Consider the following 12,507-nt stretch of genomic DNA (forward strand, 5'->3'; position numbering starts at 1 on the left):
CTTCTTATCATATGGGCCCTGGGAAATGCTATCTTACTGGCTACTGTGGAAGGTTCTAGATTAGCAATAATTCCATGGATAGTCAAATGGGTAGTTGCATAGCCTTTTGACTTGTATGACTTCTATGTTGGAAAATGTGTTGTAAGATTCAAAAACTCATAATGATGCAGGCATATTATTTCAGTAATAAATGTAAAGAAATGCATTAGTATTAATTTTTCCCCAGAATATTACTAAAGAGTAAAGAACATGGGTTTTCAGCCATTTGTGACAAGTTTGCAAGCTCTACTGAAACTTTCAAAATTCTCAGTACATATACATGCATCTCTCCATATATCTCCCATCCCCTTTTGCGACCCACTAGTGCTTTGACCCCTCCTATCAGTCTCCCCCTTTCTCGGTTCCATGCCTCTTAAATTTACCTGTGTTTTTAAACTGTATTTTTTTTAAAAAAATATCTAATTTGTTTTTTAATAACTGCCTCACTGGGGAGCTGTGTTTCCCTTTCCCAGGGCGCTTGTGTTCTGCTTTGTGCTGGTCAGTGGCCATAAAAAAATTGTATTGTAAGTTTAGGTCTTGATGAATGTGCACATGCATGTAAACACACATTCACAGAACCTAGTCTGATAAAGAGTTGTGAAAAATTCAAAAGACTGCACATTTTGTTGCATTTAATTAAGGTATTAGCCAATTTGTATATATTTTTATATGCTTCTACCTTACTGTTACAATATCTTTCCTTTGGTTTCTCTCTCCCCCCCCCCCCTTCCTATTGTGCCAAAGAACAGAAAAACACCTAAGAAGCAATGCTGAATTCAACCAAAGGGGATGGGCTATGGCTTGACTACAGAAGCAGAAGAGAAGGATTTGGTGGTATAATTATCTCTGTCTATTTAATACGTATGGGAGACTTTAAGAAATGCAGTAATTACATGAATATAAAACTGAATCAATGGCTGGATTTCGTAAAATATAAATATATAAATAAAATGGGATCAATGATAAGTCTACCTGCATAAATAATGCATCTTCAACTCTATAATTTCAAGGCTTTCATTGAAAAGAAATGTTTTTTTATCCTAAAATGTAAAGGCTCTCTAAATGGCTTTTCAGAAAATTGAACAGCAAGGCTCTCATTTCATTTGGGTTACATTGGATACAATATCATGTACCATAAAATGTTTTCAATTTGAGAAGAGAAGTAAGCCTGAAAATGGCAGGATGCTTTCTTGTCCCTGTAGAAAGGCTAAAAATATCAATGTCTGGCCCATAGTATAATTTGTTTGGTAGAAGAATGCCTAAGGGTGGAGAGCCAATGCAACTCTAAATAGTGAACATAAAAAAATGTTATTACTCAGTATGCTTAATATGTTGGAAAATAAACCACAGGGAAATGTCTAAGTGAGAAAATGTGGAAATGAAATTATTTATTTGTGAAATTTTTGAGCATTTAGGAAATATTGATATAGGGAAAAGTATTTCTTCTTTCCATTATCCACAAGATCATTTAAACTAGCTCAAGAGGAGGAAAGGGGAGAAAATGGAGATGAACGTTTGTCTTGTAGTCTCTTTAAAAACTGATAATTGCAAAGTGAAGAGCACCAAGAACTGAAAACATGTTTTCAACAAAAACAGGGATTCACATTTGCTTTTACTGAGGAGACTGGCAAAGTAGGATTTACAAAAACCCTAAAACAAAACATTACTTCTGATATCCCTATTAAGGACTGTAGAAATCTATCAATCCCCTTCTTTCTATATCCATGCAGGAGGGGGCCAGTTTCCTGGGTTTACAAATTTCTTGTTGTGCTCACTGTAGCATAAGAGCCACCGTAACCCTATTCATCTTTTTTCAGTGCAGTAAGCTATTTTAGCAGCTAGAGATGAAGTGTTAGTCTGCTTCTTGTATCCCTATCCATTGCCAGTTTAAAAGATTAAGGTAGCACATGAGAGCTATTCAGACATTTTCTCATACTGGTATACTAAAAGCATGGAGGAAAGAATGGAACCATAATTTCTGTCCCCATACATTGCTCATATCTGTCCAAGCAGCTTCTTTGAGTGATTATGATCCATTTTCAGTGGATTCAACCACTGGTGTTTTGTTTGTTTGTTTGTTTGTTTTGTTCAAGAAGTATCTAGTTACTAGATACCTAGAATTGAACAAGTTTTTAAAATCATCATCTGACACTATTGACTCATATTTAGCATGTGTTTCACAAAGACCCCCCAGATCCTTTTCACTCATAACACTTTGATGCCAAATATAATATATTCCATATTTTTGTATTTCATCTTTGAAATAATGATTATACTATGTTCTTTTTAAAAAGTATTGTATGAAAGTTGGTTTAAAGTTCAGTTTGCATATACCACCTATATAGGCAAACATTGTAAGGCTTGTGATTAGTTCCCTCCCTAAAATCCTTAATTATTGACTTTAAATCACAAGATATAGAAAGGATAGAAAATTTATATTGCCTGCTCCCTGAGAATTCTAGATCAACCAAGGATGTTGTTATTATCCTGGAACTCTCTTCCTCACCCCTGTTACCTTGTCTCAAACCTTTTAGTATGGAATCTACGAACAATTCAGGTTGAGATCTTTGCACAGCTGAAGCTCTGCCTTAGATGAAAATACTAGCATTCTCAATTGCATATTTTGTAGGGACTCAACATTTGACAATTGAACATACATGAGCTTTTTCTGCTGTGATGTATATATCAGGTGGTTGTAGGTGGGGAGATACTGGGTATAGTCTATATTCCACTGTCATTATGTATAGTTTTATGTGCATAAAAGGAATGGTGTAAAAGCTGGTAAACTTCATGGATATCATCAAGTCACTAACAAAATGATACTGGTTATGATGGCTCATGATGACTGTAAGTACAAAAACTTGGAAGCAGCTGTTCTTGTGAATGGATGAAGAGTTCCAGAATGAATTAGGAGTGTAAATGCTCTGATTTCTGCTTTCCAGGATTGAAAGAATCTTCAATAAATTCATGTAATCTACCAACATCAGCTATAATAGCTAAAGAGAATGACTATTATCAAAAGCAGAACATCTCTGAATACCACTTATTGTGGAGAACCGCAGGGAGAAGGTGGTGGCTTCAGGGTAAAGATGAGTATTCTCTGTGGAAAGCAATCTCTGTGGAAAAATCTACTTTTTTAGACTGCAACTCCCAGAACCCTACAGCTAGAAAGACCAGTTGCATATCACCTTCTGCTATTTTGTGCAGTTAGGTTTAGCTGTCATTCAGAACCTCAGGTCATATTTCTGATATTGCACAGAGGATAATAGGGACAAACTTGTGCTACAAAACAGATTACTTTATAAAGCCACTACGACATTAGTCAACAGAGAGAAGCTTAATGACTCAGTACCTATATTGGGATTTGGATGTTATTTCTTAAATCAGTTTTGCTTACCTTTATAACTTTGGATAGTTCTACCTGATCATCCCGCTCAGCTCAGTTCAACTTATTGTTTTAATTTCCAGTTTTATTTGCAAATAAATTTTCTTCCAAAAGCACACCAAAAGTGCCCATTCCTATCTAACTTACCCCAAAGTGCTACTAGTTGTATACTATCAGAAAAGAAGGTAAATAAGGATACATTTTTCAGACACTTTTAATGGATAATACATACACACCTTATATTTTGTACTTCCCAACTAAAAACGAAGATTGGGATGTTTGCTGTTTGTCATAACAATGCCCCCATTTACAAATCATTTCATGACAGTCTGTAAATATGTTTTGACTTTTAATTCAGCTTGATTTTCCTGGGAGGCATAGCTTTGACATGAAAAGCCATTGTAAAACAAATAGATAGCTGTTGACTTGCTGGCAGGAGCCTTTACTTGTGACCAGCATGATATTTGAAAATACTTCTCCATTTCCTAGTAAACTGCTGTTACAGCTAGAGATTAGTTCCAGTGTCTTACAACTGAATCATGAAAATGTAAAAACACAATTTTCCAGAAGATGAAGCGAACTGTACACAAATCAGTACTGCCAAATCTTTTTCAGTTTTCTTCACATATTGATTACCTGAAAGAGGTTTGTGTATTGAAAGAGTTTCCAGTTGGATCCATTCCCACAGACTGTGCTTCCTCAATCCTGTTGCTTGAGTTCTATCCATTACACTTGGATATCCAAGCATGGGAGCCTACATCCTTAAAAGCTTCTACAGCAGGTGTTGATAGTTCACAGTCTTCCAGTTCTTGTTAGACTGGAACTATCATCATCCCTACCCAGTATGGTTGAAGGGGTTATGGGATCTGAGGTACAGGAGCATCAAGAATGATTCATTTCTGGCATACACACTTAAGATTCCCCTAGGAGTAGAAATTCTGGTTGCAAAGTTTTCTTGTGAAAGCATATACGGGAAGAGTTCTATGTAAGAATGTTTCCTAGTCCAGTGTGTGGATATTGTGGGAGCAAAGGCAGTGAGGTATGTGAGACTTTGAAAATGGGCCCCAGTATTGTATTTGTTATGCCTCTGTGAATACATATGTAACATATGATGAGGTATCAGTCAACTGGAACTCAGAATTTGAGATCCTGGGATTGTAGGGCTGAAAGCAATCATGACAACATAATTGCTGAATATACAAATGAACAATCCCAATGATTCAGGTATATGAAAGACACATTGTGTTTACAATAAATACAAAATATTGTTGTTCTATGGTGATATTTTAGATGTTAACAAATCTATTCTTAGTTACATCCCGTCTGGACTGTAACACGCTCTATGTGGGGCTGCCTCTGAGTAGTGCTTGGAAACTTCAGCTGGTCCAAAGGGTGCAGCCTGGTTCTTAATTGGGGCTGGCTACAAGAGCAGACAACCCCCCCCCCCCCCATTACAGCAGCTCCACTGGCTGCCAGCCTGTTTCTGGGCACAGTTCAAAGTACTGGCTATGACCTTTAAAGTCATAGATGGCTCAGGTCCAGGCTATTTGGCTGGCCATATCTCCTTGTACAAACCTGCCCGGGCCCTGAGATCTTCAGGAGAGGCCCTTCTCTCGGTCCCACCTATGTCTCTCGGTCCCACCTAAGCTTAATTAATGGGAATGAGAGAGAGGACCTTCTAAGTGGTTGCCCCTCAACTCTCGAACTCCCTGCCCAAGGAAGCCAGAATGGCCCACTCCCTGCTGTCCTTCCAGCGGCAGGGTAAAATGTTTTTATTCAGGCAGGCTTTTAAAGATGAAAAGATCAAGTCAGGGGGTGCTGTGGCTTTAACTTTGAATATGCATTGAATATGTTTGAATGGTTTTTTCTGAATTTTTAATATTGTTAATTTAATTCTCTTTTAATGTTTAGATATTTGTATATTTTAAATTGTGTACTAATGCTTTTATGTTAAGCCGCTTTGAGTACCCTTCGGGAGAGATAAAACAGGGTATAAATAAATACACTACTACTACTACTACTAATAATAATAATAATAGTCTGTTTGGTTTTGAACAAAAAATCAATTTTTTCTACTCAATTTCTTTTGTCAGATTTGAGTGGAATGGACTATTACACTCACATATTGTACAAATTTTCTCACATGAAATAGTATAATAGTATTATATATAATATGCCATGTTTACCTACACTTTTAAAATTATTTTAAAAAGAAAGCCACATGAACCACAACCTAAGTGAAACATTATCACAAAGGTATCACAAAGCCCCTGTGATCAACATCTATTTTATGGTAGACTTTGACCCTTGTTTCTTTTATAAGTTATTCGTTATAAAAAAAATCACCCAGATCTAGATGACGAGGTTTTAATGTAGTACAATCAGTTCCCATTAGAAAATGAATTTTAGTCTGTAAAAATGCTTGCTCTCAGACAAGAACAAAAGAAATGAGTTTTTGCTGTTTCTGAGTATTATTTTATCATCAAAAAATGGGCAGCTTTATACATATTACTGGCATCAAATGTACAATTATACCCGCAATATGAAGAAATGTGTTTTCTCAATAAGCAGATGCCTCAATAAAATTTCATAGCAGAAACAGGCAGAAAGGAAAGATGATGCATGGATAAAACCATTTTCCCTTGACTACTGTGTTCATATGAAAAAGTTCAAAGGCTCACATTTATCAAGGCAATGTTTTAGCTTTGTACCAGGAAGTCCTAAATATGGTGATCTCTATACATGGTGGAGATCAAATCTTCCCATCATAATCATGAGCTCAACTGCAGTATGCTCTTTTAAAAATTAGTATGGTGTTTCACAAGCAGTGATAATCCAGTTACTAGTCTTAGCTATGACACACTGAAGTTCCAACTCAATTTTAAAACTGTACCCTCCTCGTCTCTCTCTTCTTTTAAATGCATATACCATGCATGGAAATTTAAGGTGCAGTGAAATACACATTCATGTATTTATTCAAGCATCACTGGAAGTCATTCAGAAACTACAGATAGCAAAAGGACACACACACACAACAAATGGATTATTGTTATGAATGGTTAGGTATTACTTGACAATGACAATAGGGCAGTGAAAGAAATAATCCATCATTTTTCCAATTTCATTTCCATCTATCTATATTTACCTTTGCAGTGGTTTTCATCCCATGGATACACACAGTTCTGAAGTCCATTGCAGACTAATGTATTATTAATACACATATTACTATGGCAAAAGAATGTGTTGGCTTCACAGGGGGCTAAAAGAAGAGAGAGAAAATGCATCAGTGGTAACCCAAAACATATTTCTATGCCCTCACCCACAAGCAACAAGGCAATTAGACAACCTAACATAGTCAAACAAGGTTTTCTTTAATCCTTTTTTAATCCACAAAGCTGTAAACATTGAAAACATATCAAGAATTCCAGTGAAACCTCAGAGTAGGATCTTTTGTGGTTCAAATATCAGCATTTCATTACTCTGCTTAACCTTTCCTGGAAATATCAATAATTATGGAGATGATGATACTGATGAGCAAATTACGTATGAACATGCAGGTTTATTTTGCATAATTTATACATTTTGGAATACAGTTATTCTTGGAATAGGACTTTGTTTCTTATTCATATCATTCAGTCCAGAACTAATACCTCAAATAAAATTGCCCACAAATTGTAAAGATGATTGTACTGGAGATTATTGAAGTTACCATTCCAATGTCTGCAAGTCAAGCTTCATGTACATGATATTCTACCACACAGAACCACTTATGGGCACATAGAAAAAAATGCCAACAGGAGGCTAACTATCCCTGGCAGCAGCCAGCATTTTCTCACCCAGGCATTCAAAAGGACCAGATATGGTAGAGAGAGCAGAAAAGGATGGTGCTTAGTTTGGGTTCTCCCAGGATGGATTAAGCTCTTGCCTTTTGCCATGCTACTCAAAGTAGGTTATTATTCCTTTGTTGCTGAGAGATAAGGTACCGTATTTGCAATGACCTTTGGATAAGTCAACCCAGGTTTTTGGGGTGAATTTTAAAATTAAAATGTTTAGACTTATACATGAGTAGGCACATTATTTTTGCAATCTACTCACGAATCTGTTAAAAGAGGGGCTTGTTATTATCAAGGGGAATTGGTAACTACTGTAGACATGAGAGAGAGAGAGAAGGGGGAACTAATATAATATACTGGATCTGAAAATTTGTATTTCAACTTTGACTTCTCTAGAGCACAATGCTGTGACTGAAAAATAAGGGCCCTTCCATACAGACCCAAAACCCATGATGGGTTGTCAATTACTCCAGAATAAATAAATAAATAAAAACACCTCAACAGATCCAAACCTTACTACAAGGTCTGGCTCTGTTGAGGTGTTAGGCCTGGGGGGACTGACTCTCAGGGCTGCCTTCCATGATCCTGAGGTCCAAGCTCCATTGTTATCCTAGTTCTTCAGACTGAAGGAGCAGGAGGCACCCTACATTACCCTCTTGGATCCCAGCTTTCCCTGTAAATTTACCGGAGGGGCCGGGCTGCATCCTCAGGTCCCTTGGAGAGAGCTTCCAAAATGCCAAAAGACTTATGAGGAACTTTGGAAAGGGGAGGGGGCATTTTACAGGGAAATCGTGGGGGTGGGGTTGAACCTCTGGTTGACCCAGGAGGTCATGTTCTAGGAAAACCTGTAGTTTAGGCCCAATGATTCCTTTCATGTTTATGGTCTGAAAGGAATCTAAGGTCAAACAAGGAGAGCAATCATTCATCACAAAGAACATTCCAGTGGAATGTTCAAGCATGTATACTTCTTTAAAATAGGCAGATAAGAAAGTATAGCTACAATAAGTACAGTATGTTTGCCTTTCTGATATTGCATGAACAAGATTTTCACAGTCCTTGAGCAGAAAGCAAACCACAGTAGCCTAAGGCTCACAAACCAGTAGAATCAAGTTGCTAATATCACTAAAGCCCCAGGATGAAAGTATAACCGGAGGCCATGTTCTTCATTTCAGTATTCACAGGCAAACCCAATGTTCTCAATGAGAATTTTACAACTCAGTGGGGATTGTGCCATTTCTGCAAGTTCACAGAGTCTAAATTAAGGTTATTCCCCTAGCATAATTATACATTTTTATGTTCACACAGTTAGACTACTACTTGCATAATTGTACATGCAATCATTTCTAAATTTGAATTAAAAGGATAAGAGGGGGGGAAAAAACCCATACGTATTTTTTTTTACAATTTAGGTTGAAATGTTTAAAATATTTAAAGCATTTATGTTTTATCCTGTATTCATCTGTGGCAGAAAGTAAATGCAAGATACATACATAGTTTTACACCTGAAGATATAGTGTGCTCTCTCTCTCTCTCTCTCTCTCTCTCTCTGTATGTATATATGTGTATGTGTGTGAAAATATTTTGTATGTATGTATCTGTATGTATTTTCGAAGATGGCTCCCACTTCCATGCTAAATATCAAAATGCTAAGATGCACTGCTGCATTAATTAGTGCCTTGAGGAATATTGTATAAAACTAAGAAAAATATTTCAATAATATGTAATAAATTAAACATAAATTTAATAAGTGTTATTTGGAGAATGTTAACAAGTTAACAGTAAAAATGCAAAAAAAAGTGGAAAGTGATTTTTTTTTCTGCTGTTATTAGTTCTGCCCCAATGATCATGCTGCAAAAACAAATTTCAAAGGAAAAACTCAGAAAGTATGATCAATCTAAAAGGGTCTTAAGGTTTCCATTTAAAAGACTGAGGAAAACATATCAAAACAAAATGTTAACAAAAAGATCTCTTCTACAATCCCAGGCATAGTGACCCTGCTGAGAGAGGAGTATATAATTCACTCCAAAATCACAACAAACAGCATTTGCAGTATACAAATATATAAAGAATATGTTTCTTCTTCAGTCGTATCTTCTTATAAGATACAGTTACAGATCGGTTTAGTCTTCCTTTTTGGGTTGTTCCTACTCACACATATAGTGCGAAGTAAGTTACATAGGGAAGATCTGAATTCTTTTTGTTTCTGTGATTTAAGGAAACTTCATTTTTTTTCACAAAAAAGTATAGTAAAACAATTTTTCTTGAGTCCCCCAGATAATACGGCTACTGTCCATGCCAATTGGGGGATAATGTGAGTTGCAGTCTCAAAAATAATTTTTCATAGTTTGATTCATGCAAGCTATTGGCATTTCACTTGAGATTATTAGACAGAAAAAAATGATGTAGGTCTGTGGCTTAATCCAGTAAATCAGTGTCTGTGATCTTCTTAGTTTCTGTTGCAAACACTGGCATTGAACACAAGGTGGCAAACTAAGTCTAGGATCCAAAGATATATGTCAATTCTCAAAATATGTATTAATCCGATCACTCTTTTTCCACAAGTGGTTTTTCTTCAACCACCCCACCACCCCCGACAATGATTAAAGACAAAAATATCAAACAATATGATCCACATATTTATTTATGTACATTAAGACCATGGGTATGCAGAAATTCCCTCTTCAGTATTTATTCTTATTGCTTTCTCTTTTTTTTAAACTGAGTATTGAATGTTTCCATTAATTTTAAACTGCTTTGTTTTAATGCTTTTTATAACAATTATGAATGAATGTGAGCCCCTTGGAGATGCCATGATTTTTTTATATCTTTATTTTTCAGTCCAAATATTTGCAGTGGCACCATTTTTAAATTTACCATTTTTCATTGCATCGGTGGCCTAAAATCTGTTTGCACCATTTTTGCAGATAAAACGTAACTAGATATACCATAGATCAGCATGTGCAATTGATTAAAAATGTTTCAGAAATCATTACACAATTAGGGGGCTCTGGCATTTCATTTCTAATGTAATAATAACAATAATAATAATTTTATACCCCACCACCATCTCCCTAAAGGGACTCGGTGCTGCTTACAAGGGGGGGGGGGTGAGTGTTTCTAAAGTATATTTAGTGAAAATTTCATTACTGTAACAAGAGTAACATAACCTTGTTATTATTTTGTTATAGTAATAGTGCACTGGGGAAACTTCAGGGGCTATTTGCGTGAAACTTGCTACAAAGGTAGACCACATTAACCACTGTTAGCCCATCAAGTTTCAGAATGTTTCACTTATCCATGGATTTTGGGGGATTTTCAAAGTTTTTATAAACATTTTTGTAAAAAAAAAAACCTACAAGAGCTATCTTCTTGAATTTTCTATACAATGATGCAAGATAACAGGGGATCATTCCCCTAACTTTCTGAAATATTAATACATTTAAAAGTTTTGACAACAGTTTTTTTTAAAAAAACCAAAACAGCCTTCTCATGGAATGTCTCTCATATTTTCCAGTTCTACATTTTCATAGAATCCTAGAGTTGGAGGGGACCCCCAAGGGCCATCTAGTCCAATTCCCTTTTTCCAGGCAGAAGGGCACCATCAAAACCCTCCTGACAGATGGCCACCCAGCCTCTAAACTAATTAATATATCTCCCCTACTGAGTTGGAAGGGACCCCCAAGGGTACCTCCAGAGAGGGGAAAGCATCAACATAATCTCAGGGAGCCAGTTGCCCCTGGCCACCATTGCTATTTTCCCACACAGCTACTCAAAAAGACCTTTGCCATTCTACTCAATGAAAGGGATCATTTTGATCTAAGTTAAGATACAGTACTAACTTTTATATAAAAAAGCAACCATCTCGGAGTTGAGTAGCAAAATAATAATAATAATTAGTCTCTAAGAGACTCTAAAAGTAGCACTGACTGCCTATATTTATTTACTATTTATTTACTATATTTATATCCTATTTTCTCTTACCCCAAAGTGGACTCAGAGTGGCTTTTTTGGTAATTCCTTGAGAGAAAGTGCCAAACAGTTGCCACTACTGCCCATATATTGAAAAAGTCCAGAAGTGGTGCCACAGAAGAGAGACTAGAGAGATGCTTTTTTAGGATCTCACAGAATGAACTAAGCTCTTTCCTTTCACTATTTGGCTGAGAGAATGTTAAGGTTTCTTTTTGATAATTGTTAAGATACAGTACTGATACAGTTATGTGGATAAGTCAGCCTAGGCTTTGGGGGGTCAACATTTTGATTACAACTTTTAGACTTCTAGAGTTTATACAGTACATATACCAAGTTTAAATGGTATTACTGAATAGCATTGTAAACCATCCACCTAGGACCATTTCTGCATTAAGTTTCTTCTGAAATGAGTCCAGTAAAAGAACTATATTGAAGTCATACTTACAGTGATGATAGAATTTACACATTTTTACATTTTCTTCCTCCTAGGCAGTCATTTATACTTGTCTTCATTTTTATTTTTCATTTTAAGCTTGGTACTCTAATCTATCTGGTTTTTCCTGAATTTTAATTTCCTTCCTATGCAGCTGAAGCACCTTCACAGGCACGAACTATATTATAAAATGTTTGGTTAATGCAGTAAAATACCATTTTAATAAAACTATGTTAGCTACTTACACTCAGACACAAGAATTAATATAGAACAATCCAACAAACAGTGAATTCAAGGGCATTCATTTCTGCTTTCATGAGACACAGCAAAGACTACTTTAAATAAATCTGTACAAAATTATCCTTAGAATCATAGAATTGGAAGAGACCACATGGGCCATCTAGTCCAACCCCCCTGCCATTCAGGAAAAGCACAAAGTTCCCCTGACAGATGGCCATCCAGCCTGTTTAAAATCTTTCACAGAAGGAGCTTCCACCACACTCTGAAGCAGAGAGTTCCACAGCTGAACACGTCTTACTGTCAGGAAGTTATTCCTAATGTTCAGGTGGAATCTCATTTTGAGATTTGAATCCATCGCTCCAAGTCCTAGTTTCAAGGGCAGCAAAAAAAAAAAAAAAAAAAAAAAAAAAAAAAAAAAAACCTAAACCCATCCATCATTAAGTGCCTTCTCTTTTAGTATTCCTGTCCATGGGATCATGCTCAGTATTTCCTTAAATATCCTGGTCAGCTCTCCTAAAGTCTAGAATGCATATTTGACTTTTCATAGGGCCCTTCCACACAGCTGAATAAAATCCCACATTTTCTGCTTTGAACTGGAATATATGGCA

The 12,507-nt window shown here is 36.2% G+C and overlaps 1 protein-coding gene across 2 annotated transcripts in view; it reads right to left on the reverse strand.

Moving 5' to 3' along the window:
* Window positions 1–12,507, reverse strand: part of NETO1 (neuropilin and tolloid like 1) — a 125,690-nt gene that overhangs the window by 11,092 nt on the left and 102,091 nt on the right. For both annotated transcript variants that reach the window (XR_009631427.2, XM_060774987.2), the window contains one exon: window positions 6,570–6,683. Coding sequence is in view for 1 of the 2 variants with exons in the window: in XM_060774987.2 (XP_060630970.1) it covers window positions 6,570–6,683 (114 nt within the window). In the remaining variant the exon portion in view is untranslated. The remainder of the gene's footprint in view (window positions 1–6,569; window positions 6,684–12,507) is intronic.

Source organism: Anolis sagrei, chromosome 4 (genome assembly GCF_037176765.1).
Source record: "Anolis sagrei isolate rAnoSag1 chromosome 4, rAnoSag1.mat, whole genome shotgun sequence".
NCBI classification, from domain to species: Eukaryota; Metazoa; Chordata; class Lepidosauria; order Squamata; family Dactyloidae; genus Anolis; species Anolis sagrei.